Source organism: Hemibagrus wyckioides, linkage group LG02, assembly GCF_019097595.1.
Source record: "Hemibagrus wyckioides isolate EC202008001 linkage group LG02, SWU_Hwy_1.0, whole genome shotgun sequence".
Taxonomy (NCBI): domain Eukaryota; kingdom Metazoa; phylum Chordata; class Actinopteri; order Siluriformes; family Bagridae; genus Hemibagrus; species Hemibagrus wyckioides.
The window spans coordinates 11,922,214-11,941,118 of NC_080711.1; the positions used below are offsets into that span (position 1 = coordinate 11,922,214).

Below are 18,905 nucleotides of genomic sequence, written 5' to 3' on the forward strand. Positions count from 1 at the left end.
TCTGTTACTTTACACTTGTTCAATGTAACTTGACACCAGTCACTTCCAGTAACGCTACTGGTATCATGTTCAGATGACATACAAAACAAAACACCAACAACTACAAAAAAAACCAAATAAACCAACCAATACACACATGGTGCAGACCAAGATCATACTACAGGATGTCTGCCAATCCCCCCCCACCCCCACACACAAAAATAATTTTTTATTCATTACAATATGCCCTACACCATATAGACATTCACCCTTAAACTCTTTTCTGTGTCATGTTTTTATGCAAAATATTCGAAGAGACATATTTGCTGAATATATTCCCATTGTTTCCTGACATTTCAGACACGCTGTCGGAAGCTTCGTGTGTTAGTCAGGTGTCAGGTACACGATACAACATGAAGTACGGGTTGAAACAAGATGGGCGTTAGAGTGTTAAATCATCCTCTCGCCTATTCAGTGGTTACTTTCTCACCACATGGTTGCGGCTCGATGAAGATTTGAAGCTGACGGACTGTTATTGTTCCAGGTTAAAATCTCAGCACTACATCTGAACCTGATATGATTATATCATCGTGACATGACAAGCTGTGATGATTTTGTATTATTAACTTTAAAAGCAGAAAAGATAAAGCTGGTAAGGGAACAGGATCTAACTTGTCTCATGGGTGTTAAACAGCATTAAAATTATGAAGTGTCCTCTGTTGTGTATGAAGAATAAAACACTGTGACATTCTGTTATTGGAAAATTTTAGTATCAGTGGTTAAGCATCTGCCAGGCCGTCACTGATTATTTTCCAATAACATCATGCCCTGTCGTTTTACTACTTACTTACTTAACACTCCTGACTTTGAAATATTCTACCATTCTGAAAAAATAAAACATAAACTGAAAGAATAAACTCAAAGATGCACTCAAATGAGTTATTCTGTCAAAAAACAACAACAAAAAAACAACAACAAAAAAACAAACAAACAATACAATGTACTTGAAATTTTTAAACAGTATAAAATATATGGAAAATATAACGTGATTTATTTTCATGCTTTGGGCAAGATTTCCTTCCCCAAAATGGTGGAAGTATCAGTATAAATCAGTATAAAATGATATATACTTTGCATCCTTAGTAAGCATGTAGTACACTAGATTTCACTTCATTCCGTAGGATATATTTATTAATAAAAAATAAAAATACAAGGAAACAAAAAAAAGAAAAGGGAAGATTAAAATGAACTCAAACATGGCACAGAAAGAGCTCTACCAGTCCGTGCTGACGAGGCTCCAGAGCTCATCAGTGACCTGACAAGGGGAGCACCTTGATGTGTCTATGTTAATAGGGGTTGCCAGATCTGGACCATAGTGAACTGGGGAAACAAAAACATTACATTATTATTCAAATGATTATTATAAGCAAGGAGCAAAACATGCACCTTTATTAGAAAATAATCAATGACAAGCTGGTGTAATGTGATCAGATGCAAAGTCACTACCCGAAAGATGATTATATTCCAACAGCAGAACAGAAAGTCATTTATTGCTATTGTTCCACAGCAATTTACCAGTGCCAAAGATTTTTATTTATTAAAATATGACATTTTATACATTCAAAGCTTCACTGAATGAAGAATGTCAGCAAAACATGTTATAAAACCTGCTAGCTACTGTTACTTGCATCACAGCACCTATAAGCAGCGGTCCCATCACCAGGCTGCCCTTTTGCGCTTTTGAAGTTAATCAGACAGAAAAAGCATGCAGCTTGTCGTGTTACTAAGAAAGTGGAAAGTACAAAGTCCTCTATCCTGAGGACTTTCCTGTGACTGAAATCTTACTGCTTATTACAAAGCACTGATGGCTTACAAGTCTCTGTAAATGAGCTGTTACTATAAAAAAAAAAAAAAAAAACACTATATTAGAAGGGGCACATTAATAAATTTTGAGTGGAATTCCATTCAGGTATACTGTTTACCAGCTGCTGTTTGAGAAAATCACCTTCAAACCAGATTCTATAATTATACAAAGCTGAAGTATGAATTGCATTACTTCATTTTATGATGCAGATATACAACATCAATTGTGCTTCATGAGTAACTATATAAAAAGAGATTAAAATGGATACTGGATATTTGCAGAAGCTTTGCAATAACTTCACACTGTTCCACTGACTTAGAGGGACCGGCACCATAAAGCCTAAAGGTAAAGAAATATGTACTTCTGCTTTTTCAGTATTTAATCTGAGCTCTTACTCCTTTAAAAAGATTTGAGCATTAAAATTGGGGTAGATTGGGACAGCTGGACTGGTGCTTACAAGCCTTTATCTGAATTCACAGCGCCCTCTTGTGAAAGAGATGAGAATGAAAACAGCTAATATGGCAATGTTAAGAATCAGCTGGAGTAATGACACCTAACAGAAAGTGTTTAATAACTAAAAAAAAAGTATTTTTGCAATTCTCAGTCAATTCACCAAAATAATAAAGAAATTATTATATTATATAATAGGTGCAAGCATTCATGTAACATAAGCCACAGGTCTAAATCACCCAAGCCAGATCATCAGCATTGCATTACATTTTTCCCTGCAAAAAGGAGTTAACCTCTGAATCCATAAAATGGTCAAAAGCCTATTGCCTAAATAAACAACATATTTTCTTATTAAACAAATGTAATGATGAAGTAACACTGTAAGTCCATTTTTAAGACAGTTACAAGACAATTACAGCATTCTGGTATCTCTGGTAGCTAATTTTTTTTTAAATAAGATACTCAGAAAATACAGTGATCAACTTCAGAGAAAACATATGGTAACCTTCACCTTCCTAGTCTAATTTACATAATAGGAGACAGACCAGTCTCACAGTATGGAGCCTATTCTACAAAGTCATAGCCAGCAACTCCATGCAATGTCTGAAATATTCACCACAATATGTTGAATGGTATGATCTTCATATAACATGACCAAACATGAGCAACAGCAATGTAACTTTCATATGTGCCAGAAAAGGCTTTTTCTAACTACCATTCATGTAGAAATACCACATATACACCAATCAGGCATAACATTATGACTACCTGCCTAATATCATGTTGATTCCCCTTTCGCTGCCAAAACAGCCCTGACCCGTCATGCACTGTGTATTCTGACACCATTCTATCTGAACCAGCATTAACTTCTTCAGCAATTTGAGCAACAGTAGCTTGTCTGTTGGATCGGATCACACGGTCCAGCCTTCGCTCCCCATGTGCATCAGTGTGCCTTGGCCACCAATGACTCTGTCGCCGGTTCACCACTGTTCCTTCCTTGGACCACTTTTGATGGATACTGACCACTGAAGACCGGGAACACCCCACAAGAGCTGCAGTTTTGGAGATGCTCTGATCCAGTCGTCTAGCCATCACAATTTGGCCCTTGTCAAACTCACTCAAATCAACTTTGAGCACAAAATGTTCACTTGCTGCCTAATATATCCCACCCACTAACAGGTGCCATGATGAGGAGATAATCAGTGTTATTCACTTCACCTGTCACTGCTCATAATGTTATGCCTGATCGGTGTAGGATTACTTATACTATACTATTAATGAGAGTATTACTGTGTACAGAGTATTCCTGATGGAAGATGAAAGGGAACAGCACAATGTAGACAGAGTTGCTTACCTCCACGGACTATGTGAGGTTCTGTACCCAGCTCCAATTTAATTCTTGTAACCTTACAGTAGAGCTGTGCTAAATATCTGCAACACATAAGCAACATGGTTAGTGTAACTAAAGTACATTTATACTGGCGTTTGGTTCGGTTCGTTCGTATGCCGATGCAAATTTCATGCAAATTTTAAATAAGGGAGAGCATTCATATGCCGAGGTTCCACTGCAGCAGTATTTACATTGGCACCTTTGATACATTTACAGTTATGGCATTTGGCAGACGCTTTTATACAGACAGACTTATAGAAGTGTTGAAGTCTCTATATCAATAAAAATATCCTGATACTGGTTCAGTAGGTCAGGGACTAAGAGTACCATTAGTCTGAAATAACTGTTGGGGAGGTAATATAGTATGAAACAAACACGTGATTTCCCCCCAATATATATGCCAGTACTGAAGACTGCCAGTAATTCCACTGTTCAGATATGTAGGGGAAGTTCATTTTACCGCATAAGTGCCAGTATAGAGAGAGGCATCTTTTAAGTCGGATGTGGGCAGCAACAGGAAACCAGTGCAGGGAGCACAGCAATGGGGTGGTGGGGCAGAACTTGAGAAAGATGAAAACAACTTGTGCACTTTCAATACTTTTCACTGTTTCATGCTGTTCCTTTTTATTGATTGTTCTCTTGTTGTGTTAAAGTTATTTGCTAACTTATCAAAGTCAATTTAATATTTTTTTAATGTAAGGGGACTGACCTACAGCTCAATTCTGTGCCATGTAAAACTCTAAATGACCGTGTGTTGGAGGCTATCAGCTGGGTTTACTTACATAGCTGATGGAATTACTTCAGTTGTGTCTTCATCTACTTCCTGCTGCAAAGCCTGAATTTCCTTCTCACCGTCTTTGAGTCTCTCCAGCTCTCTCTGTAGGAATCTGACACGGGAAGTCAAAGAAACAAAACCAAAGCATAGAAAGGGAATCTCCTTACACAAGAAATAAACACTGTGTTGTAGAAAAATAATGTCTAACAGCCGACGGTTTATTTTCCTATAGCTGCGCATCCTGAAATCTTTTATTCCGTTTATACCACAGCAATTTGCGACATTTACAAGAACATCATGCCACTTTTTTGTATTCATTCACTTTTACATTTAATATTGTCCTTAAAGCAAGCTTATAATTTATATGTTACAACAGTTTGAAACACTCTAATAAGATATGAAACGTAGATTATTACTAGTATACATTGCTCGTTGTTTTTGGTGTGCACAAATGACATCACAGCAAACATGGTGTTGTCTGTGCAGAAAGAGCAGGCGTCTGAAGGATACTGTATCTCCGAGTCCAAAGTGTGGCTCTGTGCCAGGCTCTGCTGCACCTCCTGCTCCACTTTCTCCAGCTCTCGCATCATCTGGCTCTTCTGACCCTCCAGATCCAAAAGCTTCTGTCCAACAACCTCTTCAGAGTGCACCAAGCCTGTGTGTGCAGAGGGAGGGGACACATTCAATTTCACCCATTCCCCATGTCTTTAGCGTTTCATCTGAACGCAAGATACACACAAGGTGAAGTCACAGCATGATTTTTACAGCCAGACGCACATACGTGGATCAGTGTAGCTGGTAATCACTTACTGTTTAACAGCTCAGTGACCGTTTTTTTAGCCTCTGTGTGGTGGTCAAAAAGTGCCTGCTGTTTCTTCCGTGCTGCCCTCAGGGCGTCTTCGGCTTTACTGCTCTCAATGAGCTCGATAAGAGCCTTCCCTGTATTCTCCAGGTCAGAATAATGCAATGCATCGTTCTGTGACATCCTTGTCCAGCCGTATTACAATTTCCTGCAATGTGAGAAAAGAAAGACAAACAAGGTCCAAAGCTAGATGGCTTAGATGGGTCGAGTGTCTGCTCAGACCATCTGCATCATATAACTGCTATGGCTTTCTGGAGCTTTCTACAGAGGATTTCTTATACATGACACTGAACATCACAGGAAAATGGTGAATACTGTTATGTTTAACACCAAGGGACATGCACAAGTAAGGTTCACGTTTATTTCTCTTCATATCGACTTAAATAGCTGATGATTTTGACTTTTCCCTTCAATCTGATTATTCAGCTCTGATAAAGAGAAAACACGGACGGGTTTTTAACGTGACTCTCAAGTTAGTATTCAGAAACTACGATACTTCTAGATTAATTATCAGATTTTTGTTCGCTAGATTTCAAGAAAGCTTAATAACGATGCCATATTACTATATACAGGTATAATTAGTTGTGTTTTAATAAGTCAACTTTCCTATTTTTCGCCACAGTCTTCACACCAACCTGAACTGCCGTTTTGTTTTCAAACCGAGTCGCTCATTGCCGCGCTTTACGCGCTCGCGCCTGAACGGTGGCTTAACCAAATATATATCACACATACACATATTATCGCGGCTGATTTTTTTTTGTTGATGTAAATAATTAAAATTTACAATATGTTTTATATGAAGAACGATTTGTGAAGAAAAGTAGGACTTGTTTTAAGGTAATGTCATATTCGTTTTACTTTTGTAATCAGGCAATTGACTTGGACGCCTCAAAACTGTTGGCGTCGCCCTTCTTTACAGCTGCAGGACCCCTGCAGTAGTATTATTGTATTATAGCGGCATTGAGGTTTTGCTAGAGATAAAGATATACTGTAAACAATACTGCATGAAATAAACATTACACACATGAAATAAATAAAAAGGAAAACGAATCATTTTTTTGTTTTACATAATTTAATGAAAAGAAAATTTAAAACAACTTATTTTTCCTAAATAATAGCATTCTTGCACTAATACACTATATTGCCAAATGTTTTGGGACACCCCTCCAGGTCACTGAATTCAGGTGTTGTTTTTCAGCATACCAAGACATTTCATGCTCCCAACGTTGTGGGCACAGTTTGGGGATGACCCCTTCCTGCTCCAACATGACTGTACACCAGTGCACAAAGCCAGGTCTATAAAGACATAGATGAGAGAGTTTGGTGTGGAGGAACTTGACTGACCTGCACAGAGTGACCTCAACACCTTTGGGATGAATTAGAGAGGAGACTGCGAGCCAGGCCAAAACTGGGACATCTGCCTTTTAGACATGCACATGAAGCTATAACAGCTTCAGCTCTTTTGGGAAGGCGTTCCACAAGGTTTAGGAGTGTGTTTATGGGAATTTTTGACCATTACACTAGACGCACATTTGTGAGGTCAGGCAATGATGTTGGACGAGAAGGCCTGGCTCGCAGTCTCCACTCTAATTCATCCCTAAGGTGTTCTATCGGGTTGAGGTCAGGACTCTGTGAAGTTCCTCAACACCAAACTCACTCATCCATGTCTTTATGGACCTTGCTTTGTGCACTGGTGTGCAGTCATGTTGGAACAGGAAGGGGTCATCCCCAAACTGTTCCCACAAAGTTGGGAGCATGAAATTATCTAAAATGTCTTGTTATGCTGAAGCATTAAGAGTTCCTTTCACTGGATCTAAGGGGCCAAGCCCAACCCCTGAATTCAATGAGTCGGAGGGGTGTCCCAAAACGTTTGGCAATATAATGTAAATGGCAAAATGAACACTTTAAAGAATGCAAACAAATGGGGAATGGTGGATTTCTCTTGTTTGATTAGAATTAGAAATTCTGTTAACTTTGACAAAGGCGCTGCACACAATTAAAAAACAATCATCCTGCCATCTATCTGTATTCAGGAAAACAATTATTGTTTCATTCAATTTTATTAATTTGTTTTCCTATTCTGGGCTGAAGTGGATCTGAATAGGAGGTCTGTCCACCACAGGGCTTCATACCCACTCACACTCTCACACCATCACTTTACTGAACCTAATCCAGCTACTGTCAAGAACACAGAGGATCCTGAAGATCTGACAACAATGGTTAGTTGCTACGGACATAAAAAGCAGTTTGTAAAATCTGCAAAAAGAAGCCTTAACTACAGTAATTAGTGGAAATTCTATGTATTTGTATATTGTAGTCAGACCAAAAGTTTGCCTGCAGTCTGTTTAAAATATCTGCCATTAAATCACTTGTCTCCATGGTTTCCATTGGGCATTTCTGAGTTGATCTGATGCTCATTTTGATATTTTTTTAACAGAAAAATTGGTGCACATATTCAGTTTTAAAATAACCAGGTTCTTCTGTATACAAATGTAGCTTCTAGATCAGGGGTGTCCAATCTTATATGGAAAGCACCGGTGTGGGTGCAGGTGTTCATTCCAACCAAGCAGATGCAACACCTGAGTCTACTGAAAGCTAAGATAAAGCGATTAAACAGGTGGAATAAGGGGTGGCTCCTGCTTGATTTAAATGAAAACCTGCACCCACAACAACCCTTTGCAGATAACCAGCTTGGCAGTGATGGGATTTGAACTCACAACCTTCTGATCAGTAAGCCATTATTAAGCTTATTAAGCATTATTATCACTTTGACATTTGAGGAGCATGGGTCAAAAAGAAAAGTCAAGAAAATATGAATCATTCCACCAACACATACCAGATACTACTACTCTGATAATGTCAAAACGGAACCAGTGGTTAATTACAACTTACACCAAATATGAGTGTGTGAGAGATATGCCTGTGAACATTATGTAACCACCTACACTTTCATACACACTTTCTCCCACATTCACTTTCACACCATTATTCTGTTTGTGTTTTAAACGTGATGTTTAGTTAGTTTTATGTATATGATTTATGATGATGCAATAACCATTGTATACAATCAAACTGATAAGTTGTTACATAAAAAAAAATGTATTTTAATATATTAAAACAAAAGGACACAAAGCTAATGGATGCTATCCTTATTTTATAGCCTTGCTTCTTGTAAAATCCTGTACAATGATGCTTCCTTGCCTAACATGTTAAGCAAGTGCTCCATCTGATGGCGGATGATGATCCAAGACAATAAATTGTTCCCTTGTTACAGTCTAAGATTTAGGACTGCATCACTCTTTCCCTTTGTTTTTCAGCTTTTCCTGCTTTTCTTTCTGTTCTCTTTCTTTTCTTTTCTGCCTGTAGAATTCCCTGAAATGCAGCCTCTTGGGATTCAGGCCATAGGCTCTCAGTCTCTGTCTGCTGAACTCCCGGCCTCCCATCTTCACCTTCAAAGCCCCAGACAGCACTCGTCCACCTGGGCGGCGGACATTCTTCTTTGGCCATTTAGGCTTTTCAGTTCTCGGGGCTTGTGTGATCTTTTCTACTTTCCTCTTTTTCTTAGGCACCAGGAACTCTGCCTCATCCTCTTCCTCCACAGCTGTGTCTCCGAGAGCCTGAGCTGCTAGATTCTCCGCTGAGCTTGATGCTGATACTTTCTGATCACACTCTACTTCCTGTTCCTCCTCCTCCTCCTCAGATATCTTCTCTCTCTCCAGCTCTGTCTTCTTTATGCGATCCCTCCTCTTCTTACCCACTTTTACCTTAGCAATCGACTCCCCAAGTTGCTCATCATTCCTGCATTGTGTAAGACAGAATTAAGTATGATTATTTGAATAATTATAAAAAGTAGTTCTAAAAGCTTTCAGTAACAATTTACTATTACGTCACTGTGTCTCTTTTTCTATGGAGACTTGATCTGCCTTTATAGATTAAGTATTTATTTTCATTCAGCATAAAAAATGAATATTCATTGGTTGTTCTCTTTAGAATGGAACAGGATGCTTTAAAAGAACAGCATGCAATTTTCACTAGAAAGGATACAGTAACTCATATCATAACTGTTTACAACCCTGATGAAGAGCAAAGCATCTCAGCATGCACAATATAAATCCTCATCAGTTTGAATACTCACTCAGCATACAGAGAAGCCAACACTCGTTTCTTCTTCTGGATGTTTTTGGCTTTGATTTGATAATTCTTCACGTCACAGAGCTCCTGCCTCTCAGACCTGCAACAGAGGTCCAGAGAAACGTTTAATAACGGGGTCTATGCGTTCAAAGCGTTTCCTACACTCTCGTACTGCACACCGGTGTAAAACCTTTACCTGTACATGCAAGTTTTCTTCAGCGAGCACCAGTGATTCAATTCTTTTTCATCTGCTCCCAGGATCTAGAAAACAGAAAAGATTAGCAAAATCCCATAATGAGATCATCAAATTTCTATCATTCAGACATGTGCTCAGAGAGAAGATTAAGTCCTCAGGCCCTGGTCAGAGTTATTCCTGGAGGAACAACAATACCAGGTCGGAACACAATCACAGCTCATCAGCGCAAAAGGGCTTTATCTGTTCGAGCCTATAGTTGTGCTCAGATGCTCAGGGTTTTGTGTACTGTACGGATCTAGTTCAGAAATGTTTCGTCACCTCTTCAGTTGTCAGGCCAAAGTCATTAGGGACGACCTGTCGGTAGCGGAATCTGCAGGGCAGGTCATCTACGATGTCCTCGTAGTCTAGTTTGTAGTATTCATCGAGGTATTGTTCAAATGATTTCTCCTCTGTAATATAAAGAATAAAAATGTGTTCAGAATTATACAGCAGCCTAAATTCTCTATATTTATAAATCTTATCTCTTGTCCATGGCAACAATGCTAAAATGTTTGGAATTTTTTTTAATGAAAAGCTGCAGTTATTGTTTCCTTATTGACCGAGAGAGAGAGAGAGAGAGGGGCTATTAAGGGAATGACTGAAAATCTGCTGTAACACGAGTGATTACATGAACCAAATTCACTGACAGTAAATCAGCTTCATATCAGGCTCTTTCACACCACTCCATCACTGATTATTTTCCAACATCAGCATCCTTCATCATATTTCATTCTTCACCTACTAGAGTTCCTCTTCATTGCTAGTGTGAATGTTACAAACAGAAATCTAATACTTTGACGAAACCACTATTAACTGATGATGTGTGTGAGAAATCTGATCGACTCTGTGTGAACAGGGGAAAGACAAAGTAGACTTCTGTAAGAATATTTCTGTCATGAAGCTGAGACTGCAATGTAATGAATTAGAAAATCTCTAAAAATGCAGCCAGAATGGATGTGAATAGGAAATGTTATTACTAACACCTACGTGTTTTTGGTACAAATTTTTTGTATTGCTTATGCTACACAGAGTTGCAGGGAGTCTACCCTAAGGCACTCGGGGCGAAAAGGAGGAAAATTCCGATTTCTTGCAGGTACACACACTCAGTGACAAAACACATCTTACGTGGATCAAACACTGGTTTGTTTTGTGTGATGATTTCAGCAAAGTGAGACTTCTTTCTCTTTTTGCCCATGAGTGGGATATCATCTCCAATCTTTTTCTTCATCAACTCCTTCTGTTTCTTTTTTTTCTTCTTAGACACAGCCTGCTGACTGGGGTCATAATCTGCATCCATCTGTCACAGTAAGAGATATGAATTTTAACTCAATTAAAAAAAAAAAAAGACTCACTAAAAACAATAATAAATTAGTAAATACAAAAGTAGAGTAGTGTTCCTACAATGAAGTCAGGATCTTCACAGTTTGGCTCGAAGCTCTCCCCTTCACCTTCATGCTCTTCCTCCTCTTCATAGTCTTCCTCCTCTTCACCTGTCCATGTGTCCCAATTCCAATGTCCTGAGGAAAAAAAAAAAGTTTAATGCCTAGTAGCGTGAGAACTGCAGCTCTCCCGAACAGAAGTCATTTAGAGACAAGAACTTACCTTCCAACTCATCATCATCATCCTCAAACTGGGGTTTCTCCTCATCATCCTCTTTGTAGTATTCATCACCAAAGAATTTCTATAATAGTAAAAAAAAAAAAAAAATTATTACTACTTATAAAAATACAAAATTATATATTTTTTATATTTTATAATTAAAAAAAAAAGAAAAATTATTTAAAAAAAAAAAAAAAAAAAAAGACGTAGTATGCTAATTATGGAGGGTCTGATCCCGCATTTGTTTTATTCAATTAAATGTTTTTGTTATACCAGTTTAACCGATGGATATTGTCACAAAGCAGTTTTACAGGAATATATAAATTCAGGATATAAACTATACATTTTCATTTTAAATACATGCCATTTACTAGTAATATGATGCTCAGATACTACTTTTATTTCCCCATTGGTATTGTTGTGAACATCCTGTTGGTGGCTTTCATTATGAATACGTATGAATCTGTGCTCCAAAACAATGACAAGATTTGCTCTTAGTAGATCTTAGTAGTAGATATATGCATTCAAAATATATTGTCTCTCTCTACCACCAATACGGATCAACATTTTTAATGACAAAATTCTGCACTCCAGCATCATCGGATTTTTTGTCCAATCAAATGCTCTCAGGAATCTGATGCGTCCCGCCCCCAATATTATATAAATCGCCTTGCTGAAGTTTCTGTTGTTGAGCGAGAGAAACCATATCAGTGTGTATTGTGTCTCTGGCTGTTTGAATGTGGGTGTTTTATTCAGTTTTCCAACTGCCTTGAATTGATTCACTTTGAAGAACGGTTGAAGGAGGTTGAGGAAAACAATCTGAGTTCAACATATCGTTCAACATATCATTATTGCTTTGGTTTGCGTCAGTAATACTAACTGTCAAGTAAAGCTTGAGTAAGATAAACATGACATGATTTCCTATTGAAAAATGTGTCTCGACATGTCTTGACTTCCTGTTACAGTGGACATCACCTCAACATATTGAATAACGCTCCACGTTTCAAGGCATTTCACAAGAATGGAATAATTTCTTTGAATGACAGCTCATCAGATGAAGAAATGGTCAATCATTACATGCCTTTATTAACTAAAAAATGTCAAATGAAACTGAAATAAACAAAAGGATTAGAAGAAAATTATTCTCCTGCCTTATGCCCAGTGCTCCTGGGATAGGATCCAGATACAATGCAAGCATGACCAGGATAAAGCAGCTACTAATGATGAATAAGTTAAATGAAAATAATGAACCAGTAGTTGATGGATTAGATTAGGAAATTATGCTAAATCCAATCCAGTTCAGATTAGTATTTGGGCTTATATGAATTTAGCAAGATATATTTTAATGGATTTTTGTACATGAAACCTGAACCCGGAATGCAAAAAATGAAATCAAATGAAGTAAAATAAAAAATAATTTGTACCATGACATGCCTTAAACCCATGTATCAATCCTTTGGCAGGCTCACCTGCATAAGCTGGTCATGGTGCTGAGGGTCAAAGTCGCCTTCCAGGTCCACCTCGCTGAAGGCCAGCTCCTTGTTTCCGGTCAGCTCCTTCAGTTTCTTCAGCTTGTCCATGATCTCTACTCTCTTCAGATTCTTCAGCTCCTTTAGTTGCTGCTGCTTCTGTTCTTTCTCCTACTCAATTCAACACACAAGTCAGACGGTGAGACAAATAACGGACACAATAATCTCTCTGGATTTTTTACTTTCAGGATCTTTCCAATTCTGCCGATTCAGCGTTTTGAAGTTTAAAGGTTTGTGATGTCATTCATCCAGCCTTATAAACTTAGGTGTATATAAGTAATAAAAATCTCAAGCGATGCTTAAACAATATTTCAGCCACAGACTTACTTTTTTCTTTCTTTCCTTCACATCCTCCCTCTTTTTCTTTCTCCTGTCATCTTTGCTTCGGACGGAGGTGGCAATGTTGCGGGGGTACGTCTTGACCTGGGTGGATTATCAATTACTTTCTTTAAATAGTGGATAATTTTTTACTTTCATTACAAATGAAACACACACATCATAAATGGATGGACAGAAGAATTACTGAGTACTATTTGAGCATTGTTGTTTTTTTTTTTATTCAAACATGCTGTTGGTTAAAACTAGCATGTACCTCTCCTGAACTATAAAGAAATAGAACCTGCCTGATGAGCTCCGGGTTCCTCAAAGCGGAAATTGTAGTGCCTCTCAAAGTCCTCTTGCTTCTGCAGGAATGATTCTCCTTCCTCCTCTGAGTCTTCTACATCTTCCTGCATGAGCTCATTGTATGTGGGAATTCTGATCACAGACACACACAAACAATAATAAACCTCAACAGGCCACATTTATCAAGTTGATTACAAATCAGTTTATTCATAATTCAGGCAGTTTGGCTGCTTAATAATCATTAATGCTGTAGCTCTGAATAAATAATCTCCACTACTGCTTCTGAGAATTTCCTTTCCTCTCACTGTTCTCTCCTCATTTTCTTCAACTCTCTTTTTGGTTTTCCTTTTATGGAGTTTTGAAGGAGTAACTACATGCAAGTCAATTGGAGTACTTTCTTTTGATTGCCATTTATCAGCATACACACACACACACACCATCAATGAAGATGATCTGCTTTTGTAAATCGGGCGTTTTTCATTTTGTGTAACCTAAAAACATTTACACACAGCTTTATCAATAAAGTCGCTCAATAAAGCCCATTGTAAAGGATTTTTCTGTAGCATGTCTTAATAATATCAATCAGACAGCCACTATTTAAAACAGGAAATCTTCAAGACTCACCTTTCCTCCTCATCTTCCTCCAGGTATCCTTTGTTGAGGATATAGTCTCGCAAAAAGGTCTCCTTTTCGTCCAGCTGCGGGTCATTCCAGTAATCTCTCAGATATTTCTGCAACAATGCAGTCCGGATTTATACCATAGTTAATTCATGTACATTCACTACGCACTTTATTAGAAACATCCATGCAGTTATCTGATCGGTTAATCATGTGGCAGCGGCGCAGTGCAAATCATGATGCAGATAAACAGGTCACAAGCCTTAGTTTAAAAAAAAAAAAAAAACCCAACCATATATCACATCACATCAAACATCAGAATTGTCATCTCTGTGACTTTGATAGTTGCATGGTTGTTTGTACCAGATGGGATGATTTCAGAATCACTTGGGATTTTCACACACAGTGCTCTCTAGAGTTTACACAGAACAGTACAAAACACAAAACACACTGAGTGAGCGACTGTTCTGTTCATGAGAGAGAGCTCAGAGGAAGATGGCCAGATTGGTTCAAGCTGCCATGAAGGCTATAGTAACTCATATAATCACTCTTTTCAACCACGGTGTGCAGAAAAGCACTTTAATATGCACAAAACATTAAACCTTGAAGAAGATGGGCTACAACAGCAGAAGCCCACACCTGACAGATAAGAACAAGAATCTGACACAATCAAGGGCACAGACTCATGCAATCTGGGTAGTGGAAGATTAGGGACCAAAAAAAACAAACAAAAAAAAAAACACCTTTTTCCAATCTTTGTCCAGTTTTAGTGAGTCTACACCATGGACAGGCCCAGATTTACCATTTAGACTTACAAATTACATTAGTCCGGCGGTTTACTTACCATATCCTGCACCTCGTCCTTTCCCTCCAGTTCCGCCTGTCCTTTCAGCCACTCCACATAGTCTGCCTCCTCTTTGTCCTGAAACAAGGAGAAGAAATAAACTCATTTCAAACAAACAAAACAGCGGTTCATGGTTTCTGAGCTCATACATCAATGGAAAGATGTGAACTATAAAGCCAGCTGTAGCTGAGCTACCTTCTCCTCTTGCGTTTTGTGCCTGCGTGTTAGCAGCCCTTCATCATCACTGGCTTCATCGCCGCTATCCTGAACAAACTGCTGAAAGCTAAAAGCAGAGCAACAAGTACAGGTTACAACAAAAGTGTTTAAATGCATAATTAAGTGCATTAATACACAAATAGCCATATTCCTCATATAGACTCATCTTCCTACCTCTCTTTCAGCTCCTTCTGCTCTTGGATGTAGCTGGGAGATGCAGCTCTCTGTGAGAGAAAAAACAATTGTGTCAGTGGCAATAATTTACAGCAGCAGAGTCAGATCATACTGGTTTACTGATATTGTCCTGTACCTCCTCCATCTCCCTGGCAGCCTCTTCATCAGTACTATCATCGTCGTCATATTTTCTAAAAGAAGCAAAAGTGGATAAGTGGCATAGCAAGCAAGCTACAAGCAGTTTGTAATCAAAACTACATCAGTGTAATAAAAATCAATCAGTCTGGGAGGATGAAGGCTTTCACATGCTTGACTAATGCATCTTTTGCATCAACTGCTGCTCATGCTGTGTTATGGGGGGAATTACATATTCGGAGTGAAGTGCGACTTGTGTGACACCTATGATTGGCTAGCATCACTGTGAGTAAGAGGAGAGAGAGAGTATGAAAGGCAACTTTAACGTGGACTGCAAGTTCACAGATGGCTGTGGCATCACCAGGATCCAAAGTCATGATCTCCATATGCCAGGGCAAAAGGCAAATTAAGATTTTATTGGGACACACACACACCCTGTGTGACAGTGCAACCTATCTTATATGCATCACTCAAACTTGAGGGTATAACTTAAGGGTATAAACTTACCCTCCTCTCTCCAAGATGACTTTGCGCTCATAGTCCTTGATGAACATTGGCTTTTCTGCCTTTTTAGAAGTGGAGGGTTTCTCATCGCTGCCTGCTGTTAGTAAGAAGCAAGAGGACAGACACTGTAACTGAGACTGAAAATCACAATAGTAATGCTTCACATTGCATTAGTTCTAGATCTGTTATTTTGCTTACCCTCCTCTGTGTAGAACTGTGCATCCTTCTGATAAATCTTTGGGTCTTTCTTTTTCAAAAGAGACAGGGTCCTGTAAAAATCTTTCTCAAGTTTGGGATCAAATTCCTGAAAAGACATTTACGTTTAACAGTTTAGTAGAGTTTGAGATGTTTTGGATGTCATCAAGCAATTCCACAAACAGCTTAGATGTTAAAGGCAGATGTGTATTTGTTATTAGATCTTCTTACCACTTCACTCTCATCCGACTCTGAATCTGAAGACGAAGAGGAACCTTCATCATCCTGATCTCCAAAGCGGTCCTTCACTGCAAGGACAAGAAAACAAACATACGGCTTTTTCTTTCTTTACAAGTTTTAGAAGCTGTACATTTGCTCTTAATGGCTTAATGAGCAAACTAGACTGTAGATGTGGGTGTAGAGATGTGAGCTGAATTAAGGAACACTTCATACAAATGTAGCAGCAAGATGTATTTTTTCCCTTTTTTAATTGTCCCTAAACTTTAGGCCATTATGACTACACATTGAAACCAACAAGAAAATAAACAAACGGCTACACAAATACGACAGACTGCACTGGAAAAGCTGTCCTCAGCATCATTCCAGGTTAAATCCTCCTTTCCTATCCGGCTAACACCACCAGCTTTATGCTAACTTAACGTGCTAACGTGCAAAAGCCTCTGGTTAGCAACAAGCTAGCTCTTAGCAAAGTTAGCCCGAGGAGGAACACTTACATTTCTGCAGCTCTTCCTTTTGTCTATACTTGTCGTATCTTTCCGCGAATTTCTTATTAATCTTCAGTTCCGACATGATCACTTGGTGTAAATGTTCTACCGGTGGATTTTACACTGCTAACGTGATCAAATTATACTGTGCAGTAGAAGCATGGCCAGAGAGGGCTGAAGAACCACCACGTGACCTCCGCGTCATACAGACTTGGGGCATAAGAATCAACCAATCAGTGAATGGATGTGCTGGGCTGTAGGTGCACGTGCGCTGATCAAGATAGAAATAGAAAAATAGAAATTGCCTTTATTTGTGAAATTCTTTCTTCGCATATCCCAGCCTTGGAGGTTGGGGTCAGAGGGCACGGTCAGCCATGATACAGCACCCCTGGAGCAGAGAGGGTTAAGGGCCTTGCTTAAGGGCCCAAAAGTGGCAACTTGGCGGTGCTGGGGCTTGAACCCCTGATCTTCCGGTCAACGACTCGTCTTAACCACAAGATGCTATTATTATTATTATTATTATTATTATTGTTGTTGTTGTTGTTTTGTTGTTGCTATTATTATTATTGTTAATAATAATAATAATAATAATAATAATAATAATAATAATATTCGTTGTACAGACTACATGTTCAAATACATGTTCAAATATAGAATTCCCTTAAATTTTATCTATGTAATAATCAATCCATTCATCCATCTACTCTGCTGCTTGACCTACACAAGGTCACAAAGAACCCTGGAGCCTATGCCTGGGACTCAGGGCACAAAGTAGGGGAAGTGGTGGCAAACTTTAGGAAGGCGTACATGCACACACACACACACACACACACACACACACACACAGTAGGCTGATTTCTTTCTTTCTTTTTATTAGCTCATGATCGTGTGTGTGTGTGTGTACAACAAAATCTATACAGCTTTATACTGGTCAAATGCCTTGTAACAAAACTCTTATATAATCTTTTAGGATGGTAAATTAACCAGAGGATTATTTCCTTAGGAGGAAATTGAGGAAATATTTTGTTTGCTTAAGACTCACATGATAAATACCAATCTCTGCATCCACAAAATACAGGTCCTGTTGCTTTACCGAGGCTCATGCCTTATAGGTGACACACATTAAAGCCCCACCAGGTGGCGGTACAGCCCAGCATTACCTACATCTGTGCCTCGTTTCTTTTTGCTTCAGCTTGATTCCCTCCTTTTATACTGTATCAAACTACCACTTAAAAAAAACAAAAAACAAAAAAAAAAAACAGAAATAAGTTCAGTAAGTTCAGACTACTACTTACTCCATCATGCATAATTAGAGCAAGCATTATTGTACAGCATGCACATGTCTCTACACTCATAGGGCAGTGTAAAATATAAAAATGTATACAATACCACTGTGGTGATCAGAAAAGCTTCATAGAACACATCTAACCTTAAAGCAGATCAACAGCGTAAGACCACATCAACTTCCATTCCTGTTAGCCAGGGTCTGAGTGGGCACAGGTGTTGTCTTTTTCTACTTTCCAGTTGTTTTGGAAGTTTTAGATTGAAGCAGTATAGCCAGTCTCACCAGCAAGGTGTTTCCAATCACAGTCATGCTATGATCAGATGTCTGCCCTCATTCTGATGTTTAATGTGAACATTAACTGAAGTTCTTGGCCCATATCTGCATGATTAGCTAATTGGATAATTACAAAGATAGACAGGTGCACAAGTGTTCTTATTAAAGTGGCCAGTGTGTATTTCACCTGGTTTTTAGTTGTCATTTTATGTATTACTTTTGTACTATTTCTAATTGTCTCTAGAGAATCTTTAGTGTCCATGATTTACTTGAAAGTCAGAATCTACGCTGTCTTATCTGTCTGTGATAAGACACTCACACAAAAACACACAAATCCTTGAAAAACACTTTATCTTTTTTTTTTTATAACCCAAAGTATCCTCCTATCTATATGGCTGACAGATATCAGCAAAATCAGATATCATCTTTATTTCCAAGTCCATGGCTGGATGTCAGTTTTTTCCTCAGTCTTCTTCTTTGTTGTTGTGTATTATTGCC

General features: G+C 38.5%; 2 protein-coding genes and 1 non-coding gene across 4 annotated transcripts; all 3 read right to left on the reverse strand.

Moving 5' to 3' along the window:
- Window positions 1–6,025, reverse strand: spc24 (SPC24 component of NDC80 kinetochore complex). The gene is made up of 6 exons (XM_058418505.1): window positions 5,956–6,025; window positions 5,269–5,468; window positions 4,969–5,113; window positions 4,466–4,570; window positions 3,648–3,724; window positions 1–1,359 (listed from the first exon to the last, which is right to left on the reverse strand). Exons 2-6 carry the CDS (start codon window positions 5,441–5,443, stop codon window positions 1,253–1,255), a joined length of 609 nt encoding a protein of 202 aa, XP_058274488.1. The 5' UTR covers window positions 5,444–5,468; window positions 5,956–6,025; the 3' UTR covers window positions 1–1,252.
- A 414-nt stretch (window positions 6,026–6,439) lies between these two features.
- On the reverse strand, window positions 6,440–17,044 carry kri1 (KRI1 homolog). 2 transcript variants are annotated; one of them, XM_058376025.1, is made up of 19 exons: window positions 16,859–17,044; window positions 16,356–16,432; window positions 16,128–16,233; window positions 15,933–16,023; window positions 15,427–15,481; window positions 15,291–15,340; window positions 15,096–15,183; window positions 14,901–14,978; window positions 14,063–14,169; window positions 13,438–13,570; window positions 13,142–13,237; window positions 12,755–12,925; window positions 11,289–11,367; window positions 11,088–11,203; window positions 10,812–10,983; window positions 9,966–10,096; window positions 9,648–9,712; window positions 9,456–9,551; window positions 6,440–9,118 (listed from the first exon to the last, which is right to left on the reverse strand). In XM_058376025.1, the coding sequence occupies exons 1-19, from the start codon at window positions 16,932–16,934 to the stop codon at window positions 8,614–8,616; spliced, it is 2,292 nt and encodes a 763-aa protein (XP_058232008.1). In that variant the 5' UTR covers window positions 16,935–17,044; the 3' UTR covers window positions 6,440–8,613. The 2 variants fall into 2 exon arrangements, with proteins under 2 accessions (XP_058232008.1, XP_058232002.1); XM_058376019.1 differs by having other exon boundaries at window positions 6,441–9,118; window positions 15,933–16,026.
- Window positions 9,778–9,876, reverse strand: LOC131344824 (Z30 small nucleolar RNA). Its single transcript, XR_009203395.1, has one exon. It is a non-coding gene; the product is annotated as a Z30 small nucleolar RNA (small nucleolar RNA).
- Window positions 17,045–18,905: the final 1,861 nt, after the last annotated feature.

Bases quoted from the DNA above. Each gene is read 5' to 3' on its own strand.
- spc24 (XM_058418505.1), bottom strand. From the start codon at position 5,443: ATGTCACAGAACGATGCATTGCATTATTCTGACCTGGAGAATACAGGG. The intron at 3,725-4,465 runs GTAAGTAAACCC...TATGTGTTGCAG, and splicing joins GAAGTAATTCCATCAGCTAT to ATATTTAGCACAGCTCTACT. The intron at 1,360-3,647 runs GTAAGCAACTCT...TTGTTTCCCCAG, and splicing joins ACCTCACATAGTCCGTGGAG to TTCACTATGGTCCAGATCTG.
- kri1 (XM_058376019.1), bottom strand. From the start codon at position 16,934: ATGTCGGAACTGAAGATTAATAAGAAATTCGCGGAAAGATACGACAAG. The intron at 16,433-16,858 runs GTAAGTGTTCCT...TTGTCCTTGCAG, and splicing joins AAAGGAAGAGCTGCAGAAAT to TGAAGGACCGCTTTGGAGAT. The intron at 9,713-9,965 runs GTGACGAAACAT...TCTGTTTTCTAG, and splicing joins TTGGCCTGACAACTGAAGAG to ATCCTGGGAGCAGATGAAAA.